The sequence below is a fragment of the Megalobrama amblycephala genome, linkage group LG3 (assembly GCF_018812025.1).
Source record: "Megalobrama amblycephala isolate DHTTF-2021 linkage group LG3, ASM1881202v1, whole genome shotgun sequence".
In the NCBI taxonomy this organism is placed as follows: Eukaryota; Metazoa; Chordata; class Actinopteri; order Cypriniformes; family Xenocyprididae; genus Megalobrama; species Megalobrama amblycephala.
Genome location: NC_063046.1, coordinates 12,737,509 through 12,754,269, shown reverse-complemented (window position 1 = coordinate 12,754,269; position 16,761 = coordinate 12,737,509). Strand labels below are relative to the sequence as shown.

Sequence of the window (16,761 nt, the reverse complement as noted above, 5' to 3'; positions counted from 1 at the left end):
TGCAGTTCTGTCTCTTTATATGTAGTGACTTGCATCTTTTATTTTTAACAGAACCATCCATTTGAGTTCACAGAGACGAACCATGAAAAACAAAACCATTTACAAAGATGCCACCCATACTTTAAGACTTTATAACCTGCTCTTTCACCTGTATTTTCCCTTTTGTTCTCTCTGTCAATATACTTGCCTTTGTTTGTGTATAGAAAATATGAAACCAAGTGTGGGAAAAGATGTTTTTATAGCAAGCAAGATATTTTAACTTTCTTACGTGATGGTCAAGTCAGTGAACTCTTTCCAATATCATAAATTGTAAATATGTAATCTATCAGAATTGAAACATTTTAGTTATATTCCACCACTCCAGATGAAACATTATACAACAGAGCTGCTTAAACGACAAGATGATACCATCTTAAAGAGGTGCAGCTCAATGAGTTATAAATCCAGGAATTACTATAATCAGTCGCTTGCCAGCCATCCTTGTAGATGACATGATGATGGATTGTTTATATTTAAGCATCTCAAAAGATTACATACCTGCAATACTATCAAGTCCTTCCAGATCAGCTTTTACTGACTGGATAATATCAGGATTACTACTTTCACATACATAAACTGCTGGCATTTAAAAAAAAATGTTTTTATTCCATTGAAATGATATGCTTAATGGAGCAAGAGGTGCTAATGGAGTAAATCACTGCAGTGAAAAACTGTGAGTCTTTGAGACTGATCAGGGTCAGCGGACCCAACAAAGATCTGTGGTACTATGGAGGACGTCCAAACACCACACCAGACCGAACAGCACAGAACACATTTTGAGGACTTTGCCAAGAAGACGTGATCTGTAAAACCACGCAGGAGGACAGACATTTAAGCAAGTCCACAAAAGCTACAGCGATGAGCACAAATAATGACATACAGACAGAATCACGACAGGCGAAAAGATGTTCATTTTGTATTTAAAGGGATAGTTCACTCAAAAATAATAATTCTGTCACCATTTACTCATCTTCTTAAAAGACTTAAAAGAAGGTATTTTGAAGAATGTTTCAACTATTTTTGTTCATGCAATGAAATTCTGACAGATTAATTATTAATCACAATTTATCACAGATTTTCATTTTTGGGTAAACTATCCCCAAAATAGCGAAATCCGGCAGCGAAAATATAGACAATTCATAAAAGCTCAGTCATTAGCAATGTGGTAAATTTCCATACCAGAATTAAGTCAGACCAAGCGTGAATTTGCAACAGATTGTGGACGCTTGCCAGTCGCACTTTTATGCAGGCCTTTCGAATGGGATGTGGAAAACGAAGTTCACCCTCAAGATATATTTCTTAATTCTTGCAGTCAAAAATGTGCAATTATTATCTGAACCTTTTATTTGCCAACCAAGGCTGATATATGGCATTTTGTTATTGGCAATAACTGTTTCTGTTTGGTCGATAAGTGTCAGACTTTTATTTTGACCATGGAGAGAATGCGCAGACACACAGGATCTCCAATTCTATGTCATCATTAATTAACTTTGTTTAACAGTTCTAATAAATTTTTAGACAGAAATTAAACAGTTCATAAAAAGTATTATAGCATTTATTAGTATTATTAGCAATAAAAAGACCAACGCTATAATAATATAATACAGCATTCAGCAAATACGAATTTATAACTCAAACAAGTCTTTGAATTTTTAATAAATAAATACTAAAAAAGAATATAATGGGATTATAGAATCAAGAATTTGCTCTCTAAAATGTATAATAATAAATAATTTGTCATTGATTCATTCTCAAATTATTTACTTCATATCTAGTAAATATGTAAAAATTTAATTGCAGCATGTGATATTTATGATCTTTAAATTAAAAGGTCATACAGTACAGTATGATATCAAATACTGTAATCCATCCTACTTTCTTAGATTTTGGTATCGGCCAATAAAATTCTCATATAAATCCACTAGAACTTTACAGTTGCATAAAATTACTACATTACTAATAGCAAATGCCTTAAAAAAAAAAAAAAAAGCGACATTAACAACCAGCAGCCTAGGTGACGTCAACTGAAAAGCAAAGATGCTGCAGAGACAGCAATTATATTTTCACAAATATTTTCACTTTGGAGTAACATGCCTTGTTAATTGTGCACAGTATGACCAAAAAGTGTGTATTAATAAAGCAAATAGGGCCAGTTTTGATTGAATGTTGAATTCCTAAACCACTTGATTTAGCTAAAAACATCAGTACGCAGAGGTTAAAGGATGAGAAACAGGTGAAGGCCCTTTCTCTCACTCTAAATCTGTGTTTGTAGGTACTGTAACACAAACCTGTGGTGTCAGGTCACAGTATCAGCAAGGTGACACACTGAGTTACTGAGGACAAGGAAACCCTGTGTTAACACTTATTGGGGTGGTGTGCTTTTCAGACATGGATGTCACAATGCTGAAGAACAGAGTCACAGGCTGAATGGGCCTCAATTTAGGCTGAACACCAAGGTCTGTGAAAGTCCTATTGAAGAAAAGCCCATCCATGTGTATTAAAATAAACATCGCAATCAATAACGAAACAGCACAGTGGATGACAGATAAAATTCCCAAAGATGCAAAACTTGGTCCAAGTCATAAACATAAACACATTGTTCCAAGTCCGATTTTTTATGCAAAGCATCCTTCCCTGTGCCTGAACAAACCCATGGCAGATAATGCAAAATAATAACACATTTTCATACCTCTCCTCCTACATAGCAGGCTGAAACTCACCCACAACCTCACTAGTATGATTAACACTAGTGATTCATTCCTCACACTCTTCCTCTGCTAAAACAGACACACTCTGAAGAAGAGGTTAGAGATCTCAGAGAGGGCATCCGGAGAGCTGGACAAGGATATAAAGTCCTTCGTTTTTCATTAAGCCACTTAGCGGAAAACACACACGTTAGCGCTGCCTGTATTGTATGAAGCTCAGTCAGCATTAGTCACACTGGCATGAGTTATTAATGAGCACTGAATCTGTCCTCCTCCTCCTCACTCTGAATGGCTTAATTTTCCATCCTCTGGCACTCGCACAGCAATCTGTGCCTTATCACATTGAGAGGGACAAGGCTGGCTATTCTTACTGCCTGTGGTCTTCCTGGTTCCCAAGTCAAATGCACTACTCACTACCTGTTGACTGATTTTCTCAACAGAGCAGTGGTTCTAAAGCTTTTTGACTGTCCAAAACAACATTTGAGGCCACTCACGCCCCTTTATTATTTACAGAAATTAGGAGAACATAGATAGAATAAAAATTAAAATAATAAAATTGTTCGATTTCAGAAGCTTGTGTGTGAATTAAAATAAGAAAGATATTGAGTTTTAGTTGTTTAAGTCATCTTGATGGCCCTCTTGGATATTTGCTGAGGGTCCCGGTCCCCAGGCTGAAAACCAAAGGTCTAAACTCCTTGCTAACTTCAAGGGTTAGTTCACCCAAAAATGAAAATAATGTCATTAATTACTCACCCTCATGCCGTTCCACACCCGTAAGACCTTCGTTAATCTTCGGAACACAAATTAAGATATTTTTGTTGAAATCCGATGGCTCAGTGATCGCCAGCAATGACATTTCCTCTCTCAAGATCCATTAATGTACTAAAAACATATTTAAATCAGTTCATGTGAGTACAGTGGTTCAATATTAATATTATAAAGCGACGAGAATATTTTTCGTGCGCCAAAAAAAAAAAATAACGACTTATATAGTGATGGCTGATTTCAAAACACTGCTTCATGAAGCTTTGGAGCGTTAAGAAATCTTTTGTGTCGAATCATGATTCGGATCACGTGTCAAACCGCCAAACTGCTGAAATCAAGTGACTTTGGCGCTCCGAACCGCTGATTCGACACGCTGATTCATTATGCTCCGAAGCTTCCTGAAGCAGTGTTTTGAAATCAGCCATCACTAAATTAGTCGTTATTTTGTTTTTTTTGGCGCACCAAAATATTCTCGTCGCTTTATAATATTAATATTGAACCACTGTACTCACATGAACTGATTTAAATATGTTTTTAGTACATTAATGGATCTTGAGAGAGGAAATGTCATTGCTCCCTATGCAGGCCTCACGGATCCATCGGATTTCAACAAAAATATCTTAATTTGTGTTCCGAAAGATGACTGAAGGTCTTACGGGCGTGGAACGGCATGAACGTGAGTAATTAATGACATTATTTTCATTTTTGGGTGAACTAACCCTTTCATCTGTATTGAGCCAGTCAATTTTACTGATATAGCAGAGTACACTGATTATTAGTATGCCAATGGGATTTTCAGTTTATCCAACGAACAAAATTACTGTAAAAACACTTATGGCAGCCATAAAAGACCAAATTTACAACATCTACAGCGAGGAACATGAAAGTTACCTTGACAAGCCTATCAATTAACAGTTAAGGGAAGTCATTTCGAGTCAGGGAAACTCTTCCTGGACTAACTTGATATATATATATTATATATATATATATATATACACACACACACACACACACACGCACAGTCACCTGTCTTTCAGCTTGAGGGAAATACAATTCAACAGAAAAGCAAGAATGACGTCATTCCCAACAACAAAAACACACACATTCACACATACTAGTTTCTGTGCAGGCAGTGAAGATGTGTCTCACCTGGCTGGATGAATTCTCTATAACACCAACTCCTTGAGGCCGGGTTGACATTTTCGCCTAGGTATTCACAAAAACAGGGCCAAGGGGGGAAATATAAGTGGAAAATCGTTTTTAGTGGTTGACAAGCATTTATAAACTTGCCGTTAGAGGCTATTCTCTGTTCTGACAGAAGTGATCAGTGTTGCTAGCTAGCTTGAACTAGCCACGCAGACAGAGATCAACAAGTTGAAGCCCAACATCAGTTCATATGTGGAGAAAAAAAAAACTTGTATTAAAGTCTCCAGTTGAAAATTAACAGCAGGTCCTTGATGAGGATTTATGAAGTTCTTCTTGGGGAGACTAACATGGAGCTCACTAACATTTATATTTGCTTCCCAACGAAATAAGCGAGAGTTTAAAAGCAATTCATATCCTCTCGGGTCTTAAAAATGACAGTCATAGAGAATGAGGACACGAAAAGGAAATAGAAGTGTTAGGCCAACCGAAAATCGCAATTTTACCGACCTTCAAAACAATAAGTGTCAACAAAAGGTGAGAAATGCCTCAACCGTCAGTTTGAGATAGACGAAACAAACGGCGATGGACTAAACACGGATATAAATAAATAAAATGAACCGTGAGTGGTGAGAATGAAGCACCAGCAGACGTATGATGGATTTCAAAAATGATCAATCCCGAGAAAAACCCTCATGATCCACGAAACCGTCTTCCGCCACTCACAGGATCCCGGTGACCAACGGTTCTTGAATGAAAGGAGATGTCTGAGGGCTCGTATCCAAAGACAAACATCCACAGTCAGGTAGTAAAATCCATGATTGGCTTCGGGGATGTGGTGAAACGGGCTTCACTGGAGGCGGATCGGTGTCGTACTGCGGCCGAGCTGCTCAAACGCTCGTGCCTGATACCGGAACAAGCGCGAGAGGCAACATGGCCGATCTCCGGAGCGAGCGGAGGGGGGGCTGAACGGGGAGGGGCGGCGGCGGCGGCGGATCCGTGCACGGATCTTCTCTAGGCGTCAGTCGGTGCTCGCATACTGCGGTATTCGCGGTCTTAACGGCAACTGTAGATGTGGGGTGACATCATGCGGTCGTTGTTACCGTGGAGATTTTGAGATTTAGCAGATGCCTGGACACAGGAAACAGCATCTGTGTGACTGACCTGCTGTGCTATTGAATGAAAAGTGTTCAAAGAAGTGAAGAAGAGAGGCATTTTAATGTTTAAAGAACGTTTAATTTTGCTGCGATAGTATTTACAGCTAAATCATAATTTTACAACAAAGACATTTAAAAAAAAAAAAAAGCTTAATCTAAAAGCATGTATATACAAAAAGCTTTTCATAAATCTGAATCCTTTCAGTGGAATAAATCAGAAAATCAATCAGTTAAAGGAATAATTCAGCCATCATCCTTATGTCATTGGTTCATTTTTGTGAGTAAATAATGTTTGGTGAACTTGTCCTTTTATGTAGGAAACTCTCTTAATTATGTATAATAATGGGCTTGTATCACAAATAATAACATTATAGAGAGTGACTTCACAAGGTCTGAACATATGCTTATATTAACAATGATATAACGCAAATACCTGAATGAAAGTGTAATACACTTCTTTAAATAAGCCTCAATCAACGCAAAGAACAAAATTTGAAACAGCACAGCATTAAAAATGCATGTAAAACAGTTGTGACGCAAGCGTTTAGTCTCTTCTTAGCTCCTCTACTGGCATAGTGAAAAGGTCGGAAAAGAAGCTCCCTTCGTTGTCACCCCCACCGAAAACCAACAGCGTTTGTGGAGCTGACTCTGAAAGTTCCTCCTGTTCATCTATGGATCCCTTTAAAGCAAAGACACTCGTATTAAAAAGTCTGAGTGGGTAAAGTCAATAGCTATAATAATGAACCAAAAACACTTTATAAATGGTGTCCATAATGTGATTTTATTTTATTTTTTACCTTTCTGCATGTGGTGGGCATGGTAATGATGGAGTGCCCAGCTCGGGGAACAGAATTGAGCTGGGGTAGAATCAGAGATGACCAGCAACTAGTGTCTGGAGAAACAACAACAAAAGAAGTGTAAATAAATAAAAATAAATCAATAACAACAACATTAAAAGCTAGTTGCTTTGAAAGGAATATTCCAGGTTAAATACAATCTTTAAATCTATCAACAGCATTTATAAAATCATGAAAATCAACACACTACAATTCAAAATTTTGAGTTTAGTGAGATTTCTTTTAAAGAAATAACTTTTATTCAGCGATTTACAATATTTACCATGTTATAAAAGATTTTTATTGCAAATAAATGCTGTTCTATTGAACTTTCCATTCGTCAGTTCTGAATGTTTCCACAAAAATGTGTTTTCAATAGGGATGCACCGATATGATTTTTGGGGGCCGATACCAATACAGATTTTAACAAACAATTATTGGCCGATACCGATATTTATCACTTCCTCTCTTATGTGAAATGTAGTCATCAAAATAGATAGCATTTTGATCATGTTTTAAACAAGCAAAGTTCAAAAACACCTGCATTAAAATATACTAGCAGGTTTATTACTGCATCATCAAATAATTTTTAATGAACATGGATTGGATCCATTTAACATTCTGCAGGCCCACATAAAGACAACAGACCAAAGATGCATATGAAATAAACAGTGCTTTTTAGGTAGGTAAATAAAGTAAACAAATGTAAAATAACACTGCATATTCTTCACTGTATAAATTAAATACATATTAATCCTTTATTGTAACAGACTTTGTTGTGATTAATCTTCTAATTTGTTTTTGTATACATTTTAATATTTTTTGTAAGTTTAAATATGTATGAGATCTGCACTCTCTCCTTTACTAAGGTGGGACTCTTATTTTGACGGGTGTTCTAGTCTACGGACTGACAAGGAGTGCAGGCAGTTCTTCAGAGGTACTTTGCAGATTTAAAGTTTGTCCGTTTATTAAGCACCCCCGAGAAGTTATAAGATCTGTATGTGTTTGTTTACTGTTAGTTGTAATAAGTGTTTTGAGTAATTCGCTGTATGTGGAAACGCACACCTGTTGCGTTCCCAGAGTGAAGCACAGGGGAGGATCAGTGATGGTTTGGCCTGCAATATCATGGCATTCTCAACTGTGCTTGAAAGACTACCAAACCATTCTGGAGGACCATGTGCACCTAATGGTTCAAATATTGTACTCTGAAGGGGTGTCGTGTATCAGCAATAATGGACCAATAAGACTTGTGACAGAATGGTTTGTTGAACATGAAAGTGATCATCTCCCATGGCCTGCAGAGTCACCAGATCTAAATATTTTTGAGCCACTTTAGGGTATTTTGGAGGAGCAAGTCAGAAAACATTTTCCTCCACCAGAATCACATAGTGACCTGGCCACTGTTTTAGAAGAGGAACGGCTCAAAATCACTCTGGCCACTGTGCAGGACTTGTATCTGTCATTCCCAATATGAAATGATGCTATGTTGGCTCCAAAAGGAGGCCCTACACCATACCAATAAATTATTGTGGTTTCAGTTTCATTGTCAATATGTCAATGCCCTGTATATAAACAAACAAAAACTAATTAAATCATAATAATTTTTCATAGTATTACTGTTTTTTACTGTACTTTTTGCTCAAATAATTGCAGCCTTGTTGAGCATAAGAGACTTCTAGAGAATATTACATCCCAAAACTTAAGTATTAGTGTATATAGTAGAAACCTGGAAGTCCTGGAAATGGAATTGGGGCAATAAACTTTAGTCCCACCTGTGTTGAAGATGAATGTATCACTCAGTGCGTTGTTCCCATTGTAGCCGCCATGGATCAGGAAGCTGCAGTCCGAAAGAACCGCACAGCCATGCCAGCTGCGATACAGTACGGGACAGAGGTCAAACACTCTATACATCTAGGCTGATGTTACATGATGTTGATCATGTAACCATTATAAGACAACTGAAATTCTGTTATACATTTAGTTTGCAGTTGAAAGCATGCTTTTAAGAAACATAATAAACTGTTTTTAATTTTCAATTTACTCCAAGAATAATAGTCTATGACGTTTTAAATACCTTCTAGGAGAGGGGGCTGTTCCACTTGTCTTCACAGCAGAAAACTCCATCAAGCCTGAAATAGGATGTGACAATGTGCCGTTTTAAGCCGACTACCCCACTTTTTAAAGAGCGCTTCAGTAATTAATGTTAATAACAGTATTATTCTAGGTATTACATATGCAGAAAATCTACACAAATCTACGTGGAGAATGGCAGTATAACAGTTTCATATAGAAAACGTGCAGAACAATGGATATGAGACATTCCTCTACCATGTACTAGACCATGTCTAATAGATTTTTTTCCTCAAACAACAGTACTGAAATTACTTCTATGAGTAGTGAAACACCTCCTTCCACCAGTGGTTGCGTTAACATTTCTTATCGTCCATCATTTTGACAGACAGGGTCGTAAAAATTCTGTCATAATCTATTACCTGTCATTTTAATTTTCATATTTTAATGATAAGACATTTAATAGCTTTTGTTTTCATTCAAACTTATAGGCAGGGGTGCACATTAGAGGTACGCAGGTACGCATGCGCGGTAAAAATAAACTATGCGTACTAGAAAACATGGAAGGAAGCGCTTTTGAGTACCGGTTCACAGGGATACGTTTACTTACTGGAGTAGGATTTTTCTCCATCTCTGGTAAGATAGCAATCATGATAATATGTGTGTTCTTTAATTATTAGGTGTGCAACGGATCGCAGTTAATCCGTGATCCATACGGATAAGGTCCAACGGTTCGGCACGCATGTGATTCGCGGATTAACTGCTATATTTAACCATCATAGAGTGAAAGTTTGTAATTTGGACGTGTTTTGTCTCGCCAATTAACACATTCAAACGACTTTAAAAGCGGAAGAAGAGGCGAAAATCGGGACTCGCGAACTGTAATCTGTGCGCACAGCCCCCCGAAACGCGCGCATGATGAGTCAGACAGCGCTCGAACACCGAATTAATTCCGCTTTCGCGTTTACTTGCGCTTGAAAGGAAACATACACACAAAATTATGTCAAAATACCTGTCTCGGCAAGTGTTCTCTCGGTTATGTCATAAGTGAAGTGTTGAGAAAGAAACCGGATGTGTGTCAGTTATTCGGTCCGTGCTTTCCTTCTTAAAGTGACAGCAGCCTTTGCTGTCATTAATGTTAGTAAAAAAAAATAAAAAATCATTATCATCATCTACCATGTTCGAGAGAAAAGAAGATAGTGAGGAGAGCAGTCAGGAGGAAAGTGATAAGGACAGCTTTTAGGATGTGTCGTGTAAAGTGTGAGTACCAAGCAACATCTTTAGGTACTCCCTTGAGAACCAGACCAAAAAAGTTATGTGCACCCCTGCTTATAGGACAAGGATATAGGCTAGACTAAGGATTTATTTATTTATAAAAAGAACAGATGACGCCACATGAGGCAGATGAATATTTGTTTTTGGTTACAACTGTTTGTCCGTTTGAAGAAAATTCACACTCAGCTGCCATGACAGTTTTGCAATTGTATGCATGCATGTAGTGTAGATAGCATACTGCATAATAGCTAATTAAAATGCATGCTCGCCATCAACTGGACAGGGGTGGGAATTACAGTTACAAGTTACAATAAACCCTTAGTGTAATCTCTCAAAATGACAGATTCAGATTTATCCATCACTGCTATTTAAAAAAAAAAAAAAATGCAGTCAATGATGGAAAATTTTCGGATACCACGACCACTGCCTTCAGGTAACTGTACCTATTAAGTTATTCCTTATTTTCCCCAACAAGACATCACAGTGGGAAACCAAATTAAAATCAAATATTAAGTGTTGAAAAGAATAACAATCGATTTAATGTTTACCAAGGTCTAGCATGAACATGTCATTGAAGCAGACAGGGGTGTCCCATCCGCCAAACACAAAGATCCTCCCCTGCATCACACATGCTGAGTGCCTGCACAAATGAATCAAAATGTGTTCAAGTCGGAAAGAAAATACTCATATGCCACATGCACAGCTAAAAAAATAGCTTTAAAACATCACTATCACTCATGTAATTAATAAAATCTCTTAAAATGTTGCTTTAAATAACAGTGAACTGCCATACCCAGAGCGTGGAGCAGGCTTCTCTCCATTGACAATGGGTTGATACCAGATGGCCATATCAGGGTTGAAGATATAGAGGGAGTCACTGCAGCCGTCTGGTTCTGGATGTGGGCGAGGAAACACTCCTCCAAACACAAAGAGCTCTCCCCGAAACATACTGCAGCTGTGGTAAGCCAGAGGAGGCACTTTTCCCTGCGCCTAAAGAGGTAAATGAAATTCAAGAGCTTTTAAGTATATTCAGAGCATACTGGCTAATAAAATGAGACCTGCTTTTACTATGAACGAGAACAAGATGACATCTATAACACGAAAAACAAATCAGATGTGCGTAGTCATGTGTTGCAGTAATACCGTAGAGTTTTTTTGAAGATAATTGACAGGTTTTTGTTCATCTTAGAATAAATTGCAGACTAACCTCAACCAAAGTCCAACGCCAGCTTTCTGTGTCTAAGATGTGAACATCATTAAACCATTTCTTATGCTTCGAGCCGCCAAACACAAAGATACGCTTAGACTCAGGGTCATAGGTTGCAGTGTGACCAATGCGGGCCTCAGGGGTCGGTCCTTCTGCCAGGGTTTCAGCAGGTACCCAAGAAAGATCCTCTGAAAAATAGTCACCATGAAATCAAGGGGACCATTCTAGTTTTTTTTTTTTTTTTCTAAATGGAAACTGCAGTATTTATTATAAAGGATTTATGTGTGACATTTTTATATTCATGTGCTCTCGTAATCTTTGATCAAAATAACTTCCTCTTCCCCTTATGCAGCATGATCTCTTCTTTTATTGTATGTTTATCGCCGTGAGGGCGGGGCCACCTGACTGTCACTCACATGAGATCAAAGCAATAGCAAACCACAATGATCCAATCAATTCCAGATATAACAAAATCAAGTCCCAACTTACATTTTTCATTTCACTCAGATATACATCACAATAGGGAAGAAAAAACTATTGCAACCTCTGTTTCATGAAGACCCAAAAATGAAAATTCTGTCATTTACTTACCCTCATGCAATTCCAAACCAGTAAGAATTTCGTTCATCTTTGAGCTTCCGCAAGAACCAGTGAGGTTTATTCTGGCGCATTAAGCAAGTACAGTTGAGCTTCTGTTCATGTTTGCTGATCAATGTTTATATGTGAATAAAAGCCTAAATTCAATCTGTTCATCATATAAAAGCGGTCATGTCTCTTCAGAAAATTTGGAATAAACCGCACGATTCATATGGATTAGTTTTACAATCTCTTTATGAACTTTTTGAAATGACAGTTGTAGTTGTATAGACGGTCAATGGAGGGACAGAAATCTCTCAGATTTAATTTAAAATATCTTAATTTGCGTTTCGAAGATGAACAAAAGTCTTACAGGTTTGGTATGACATAGGGGTGACCATTAAGAGCAGTGTTATATCTAAGACGATCTATTGCAATATCTAAAAACTAATCCAGGGGACCTTTAGTCATTACTTAAATATATATATTGTTGTGAAATAAAAAAAAAATCAAGTTCTGAAATGCTGTTAGACTTTTCTATTTTATTGAGCTTGGATGACACACAAATTATGCCTATTGATTCGATATACTATCATGATATAGTTTAACATTTTCAGTTAATCAAAAATGGATTTAATTTTAAGTTCTTTTAATGTAAAATACAATCTGATGACGTGTAAACGCGTTTCATTGTTTTGAGTTGTATGAACACTTCTTTTAATTTAGACGAACTTAAGTTAAGTGAAACTGGGCTGGGATTTATATTTCCCATCATGCTGTTTTTTTGCACAAGATTAATGGTAAGGGAGATTTAGCAGTAATTAGTGTTTTGTTATGCTAATTTAGAGGAGTTTCTGTTAATGTGGGTTTTTGGAGATTTACCATCATGGTGACAAGCGGTGCTTGGTAAGTTCATGTTACTTAGAAATGCGTTTTATTGTGTCCAAAAACCGTCTTCACCTTACTTAAAACATTATGTTGGATCAACTTAAATAGTTGCATTCATGTTGACAATTATTAAGTTCATGTTACTTAGAAATGTGTTTTTATTGTGGCAAAAAAAACGTCTTCACCTTACGTAAAACATTATGTTGGATCAACTCAAAATATTGCTTTGAATTAATGTAATTCTCCCAATTGGCTTACAGGTGCTACAGAGGATGTTTTGTTTTATACATTTTTGCAATATTACTTGAAACTGTCTTTACTAACTGATAAAAGACTATTTATTAGGTGCACTAAAAGGAATAATATTAATATACATCATCTGTGCACGAGGTAGGGCCTTAAAAACATCAGCCAATCGTGGCTTGTCAATCACTGCCATTACGTTCCTTGCGGCTGCGCGCTGCAGTAACTTTCCACACTCCACAGGCGCCGCATGCAATGTTTTTGTCAGGAGACAGGAGTAACAACTGCAGATTATGAGTTACCTGCGGTGAGTCCGACATAATGAATCCACTAACACGACACAGCGAATGCCGGTGGTAAACACTCGTGTTCCAATACTCATGCACGAGTTTTGGGAGGCGTTCCCTCGAAATGAGCTGTGAAGGAGGGGGGTTGTTCTTACGCATGCGCTCATTTCAAAAACTCAGTAACAGTCTTTGGTTTCTCAGTCGACGAAAAGATCCTCTGTAGCACCTTTAAGTTAAAAATTCTAGTGGAAAACATTAACATTTTTTTTTTGTTGAACCAATGTTTTATTTTTTAGAGTGTAGCAAGTGATAGCAGATCTAGTAAAACAATATCAAAATTACAATCTATTGACATGGTGAGACAGAAACATGAAATTCCTACCTGTGCACAGTTTCCAGATGGGGTCTTTACAGAACTGCATTCTGGATCCTTGTCCTCCAATCAAAATGGCTGTCTGAGGATCAATGGGACAGAGAGTCTGACCCCAGCGACCTGACGGCTTGTCTAATGGAGCTGGAAAATAAATACTACCAAACATAAAATAACTATCATAACACATTATTAATATGCTCTGCAATTAAAAAAAATCTCACTCACCAGTCTGTGAGGGGGTTTTGGCTTGCTTGCCTTTAGCTTTGTGGCTCTGAGAACTGGAAGTTGCAGTCTGTTCCTCCTTTTGCGAGAACAGTCGTGTTTGACCTCCACGAGGATTGTTCTTCCCCCGTCTGTGAGGTGTTGCCTTTTCTGAGGCGTTAGGACAGATGTTCTCCTTTCCTCTCCCTTCATTGATTTCTTCATAATCCTCTCCCTGAGACCGCTTCCTCTTGCCTGGACACTCCCTTAATGCCGGTGCTGTGGAGTTGCACTAAAAACAATGAATTGGGAGAAACCACTGCAGGTAAGTACCGGCAAACACAGAGCGAATCTAACTTAAGCAAGTCAAAATAGGTGCAACAGGCTAAACTCACCTCTGGAGTGCATTCCATCTGTGAAACAGTCAACATTGGATCCAAGAAATCACTAGTACCCTTTGGAAAAAGGACATCGGGTAAGTTTGTTGTCGCAATGCAGAAGTTTACAGACTTTACACAAAATTATTGAATTTTACTTCTTAAATATTATGGATGAAAGAGATTGCTGAATAAAGTCGGTATTTTTGTTTTGTTTTTGCACACAAAAAGTATTCTTGTCGCTTCATAAAATGAAGGTTGAACCACTGCAGTCACGTCGACTGTTTTAATGACGTCTTTAATACCTTTCTGGACCTTGAAATTGTTGATTATATTGCTGTCTATTAAAAAATATCTTAATTTGTGTTCCAAAGATGAGCGAAGGTCTTACTAGTGTGGAACAACGTGAGGGTGAGTAATTAATGACAGAATTTTCATTTTTTGGGTGAACTAACTCTTTAAAGTCGCAACATAACCGTAGTAGTAACAGATTTTTTCTTCTGTATTGTGACAGAAGATTGTGCCTTTTTCATTGGCGGAGGCAGATTTGAATGTGAGCTTCCAGTTTATTGTGAGGAGTTTAATCAAACTAAATTATATGGCATGCATCACCAATTCTTTCGACTGAAATGCAGAGTTATGCAGGAAAAAAAAACATGCACAGATGATAGCTCACATTAAAGGTGCAGTATGTAGGATTTCTGTCCGCTAGAGGTCACTTGAGGCCTATTCAAAACAAAGGCGTAGCTTGATGATGCCAAGTTTGAGCACGGAATCTTGGGACATGTGGTCTTCACCTCAACAGACTGTGCAATAGAATAGGGATAGGACTCGGGAAGAAATCATGTTCATGGATGCAATTATTAACGTTACTGTAGTAAGAAGCAGAGCAGGACCGAGTGTTGTGGGAGCTGAATGAGGGCACTGGAGCAATTGTGCAACACACGCCTCACACAGTCGCCAGCGGCGCTTCCGCTTTTCCGGTCATGAGTATGAGGTAACGCAGCTCTGTTTATCATATTAGATACATTTGAGAGTGTTGAAAATGATGTTATAGCATTACTCTGTGCGTTCACTCGGTGGCTGCTGTGAGACACTGTTACTCACTGCAGTAAGATTGATCGATTTTAGAATATCATATTAAATACTGGATGGATTGTGTTGATAAACGGTATGCAATTAAATTTAAACGTATTGTATGATGGAGAAAATGCTGTATGACAAAGTAGTGTTTTTCTCTGAGGAATGGTAAAGCATGGAAATTTGAACTGCGCTGCATAGTTAAGATATCTCCAGAATTTGAAATTCTCTGTTTTTACTGTTATTTCTATTTCTTATGCGTTCCATTTTTATTATGTATTTGACTCTTCTTTACGTAAAGCACTTTGAATTACCATTGTGTATGAAATGTGCTGTACAAATAAAATTGTCTTGCCTACTCACAAAAAAAAAAAAAAAGGAAACTGAGGGTAACGCGGGTATGACGCAATTGACAGGTGACTCCTCACACGTCCCAGAGCCTTGGTTAAAATTGCAATTTTCTCACGATTTACAAATAGTTGTAAACATTTGGGATATTGTAAGTACTCAAGTGAACTAAATATATAACACTGGCCTAGTGGTTTTTGGATATTTTACTGCAAAAATATTACATATTGCACCTTTAAGATCAATAACATGTATTTAGAAAATGGATAGGGTGATTTGTCATTTCATGCAGTCTGAGCTTAAATCTTTGTACAATTTCTTACCCCACTGAGTTTAACAGTTAAGGTTGCTCCATTGGACCAGACTCCATCCTCACCAGCTTCCCATGACAGACATCTGAGATGGAAGGTTTAGTAAGAGGTTAAAGGTTACAAGTAAACATATTAGATTAATTTAACGTAAGCAGTACACTTACTTATTGAATGGTGTTAGTTTTCCCATACTAATGGGTATGTTTCTCTCATCAGCAAGTTCCACAGAGATTGCATCTCGCTTTCCCCAGTCTCCTCTGGAGAAGAGAACCATCAGCTGAACACTGGGCTGGATCTCAACTGAGCTCTGCCAGCCATCACGCCTGCTGTGGACAATAAATGATGAAGAATACAAACACCTTATTGAAAGGACACCGCTTTAACATATAGTAACCGAGACACGTAGCTACAGTACAGTTGATATTGTGCACATCTTTACAGTTATGCAAGAAATTCAAGAGGCGGGAGACAGAGAGCATGCATTGCACTGTCAACGCGTGCATGACTCCAGTCATTGCTTAATAATAATAACAATAATAATAATAAACCACATCAAGCTATCTGAATATATTTCATGCACCATTCGAATAACTGGAAGCATGCGCAGCCTGAGTTGCACTCAAATAATTTTAAGTAAGGTTAATGTTAGAGAGCCCAATGCATTTCCAGTGTTTGTTTATCTCAGTCAACTTTACCTTAAGATCTGCTGTGGTGGTTCATCTACTCCAAATATCGCATAAACACCAAAGTCCTCCATTTGAACGCTTTTAAGTTGGCACTCTCCAACAGAACAAGCGATTCGCGAAACTCCTATAAGCAAAACTGTGTCTCCCGCCGACCTGATGCACAATAAATATAAATTCCGCGCCAGCGCCACTAC

The 16,761-nt window shown here is 37.8% G+C and overlaps 2 protein-coding genes across 12 annotated transcripts in view; both read right to left on the bottom strand.

The window, feature by feature from the left end:
- Positions 1–5,745, bottom strand: part of mark2b (MAP/microtubule affinity-regulating kinase 2b) — a 67,239-nt gene extending 61,494 nt beyond the window's left edge. For all 10 annotated transcript variants that reach the window (XM_048183961.1, XM_048183962.1, XM_048183967.1 and 7 more), the window contains exons 1-2: positions 5,379–5,745; positions 4,659–4,715 (exon numbers count right to left, since the gene is read on the bottom strand). In XM_048183961.1, coding sequence (XP_048039918.1) covers positions 4,659–4,715; positions 5,379–5,447 — 126 coding nt within the window. In that variant the 5' untranslated portion in view covers positions 5,448–5,745. The remainder of the gene's footprint in view (positions 1–4,658; positions 4,716–5,378) is intronic.
- Positions 5,746–5,866: 121 nt separating this feature from the next.
- LOC125264562 (kelch repeat-containing protein) lies at positions 5,867–16,761 on the bottom strand. Of its 2 annotated transcripts, none has more exons than XM_048183972.1 (13): positions 16,577–16,761; positions 16,046–16,207; positions 15,894–15,966; positions 14,161–14,220; positions 13,790–14,057; positions 13,574–13,705; positions 11,198–11,385; positions 10,784–10,980; positions 10,539–10,630; positions 8,720–8,774; positions 8,418–8,515; positions 6,607–6,701; positions 5,867–6,488 (listed from the first exon to the last, which is right to left on the bottom strand). In XM_048183972.1, the coding sequence occupies exons 1-13, from the start codon at positions 16,636–16,638 to the stop codon at positions 6,354–6,356; spliced, it is 1,617 nt and encodes a 538-aa protein (XP_048039929.1). In that variant the 5' UTR covers positions 16,639–16,761; the 3' UTR covers positions 5,867–6,353. The 2 variants fall into 2 exon arrangements, with proteins under 2 accessions (XP_048039929.1, XP_048039930.1); XM_048183973.1 differs by having other exon boundaries at positions 16,046–16,204.

Excerpts from the sequence above, each read along its gene's own strand:
- LOC125264562 (XM_048183972.1), bottom strand. The coding sequence starts at position 16,638 with ATGGAGGACTTTGGTGTTTATGCGATATTTGGAGTAGATGAACCACCA. Across the intron at positions 10,631-10,783 it reads AAGCCTGCTCCACGCTCTGG|GCACTCAGCATGTGTGATGC; the intron begins GTATGGCAGTTC and ends TCATTTGTGCAG. Across the intron at positions 6,489-6,606 it reads TGCCCACCACATGCAGAAAG|GGATCCATAGATGAACAGGA; the intron begins GTAAAAAATAAA and ends TTTGCTTTAAAG.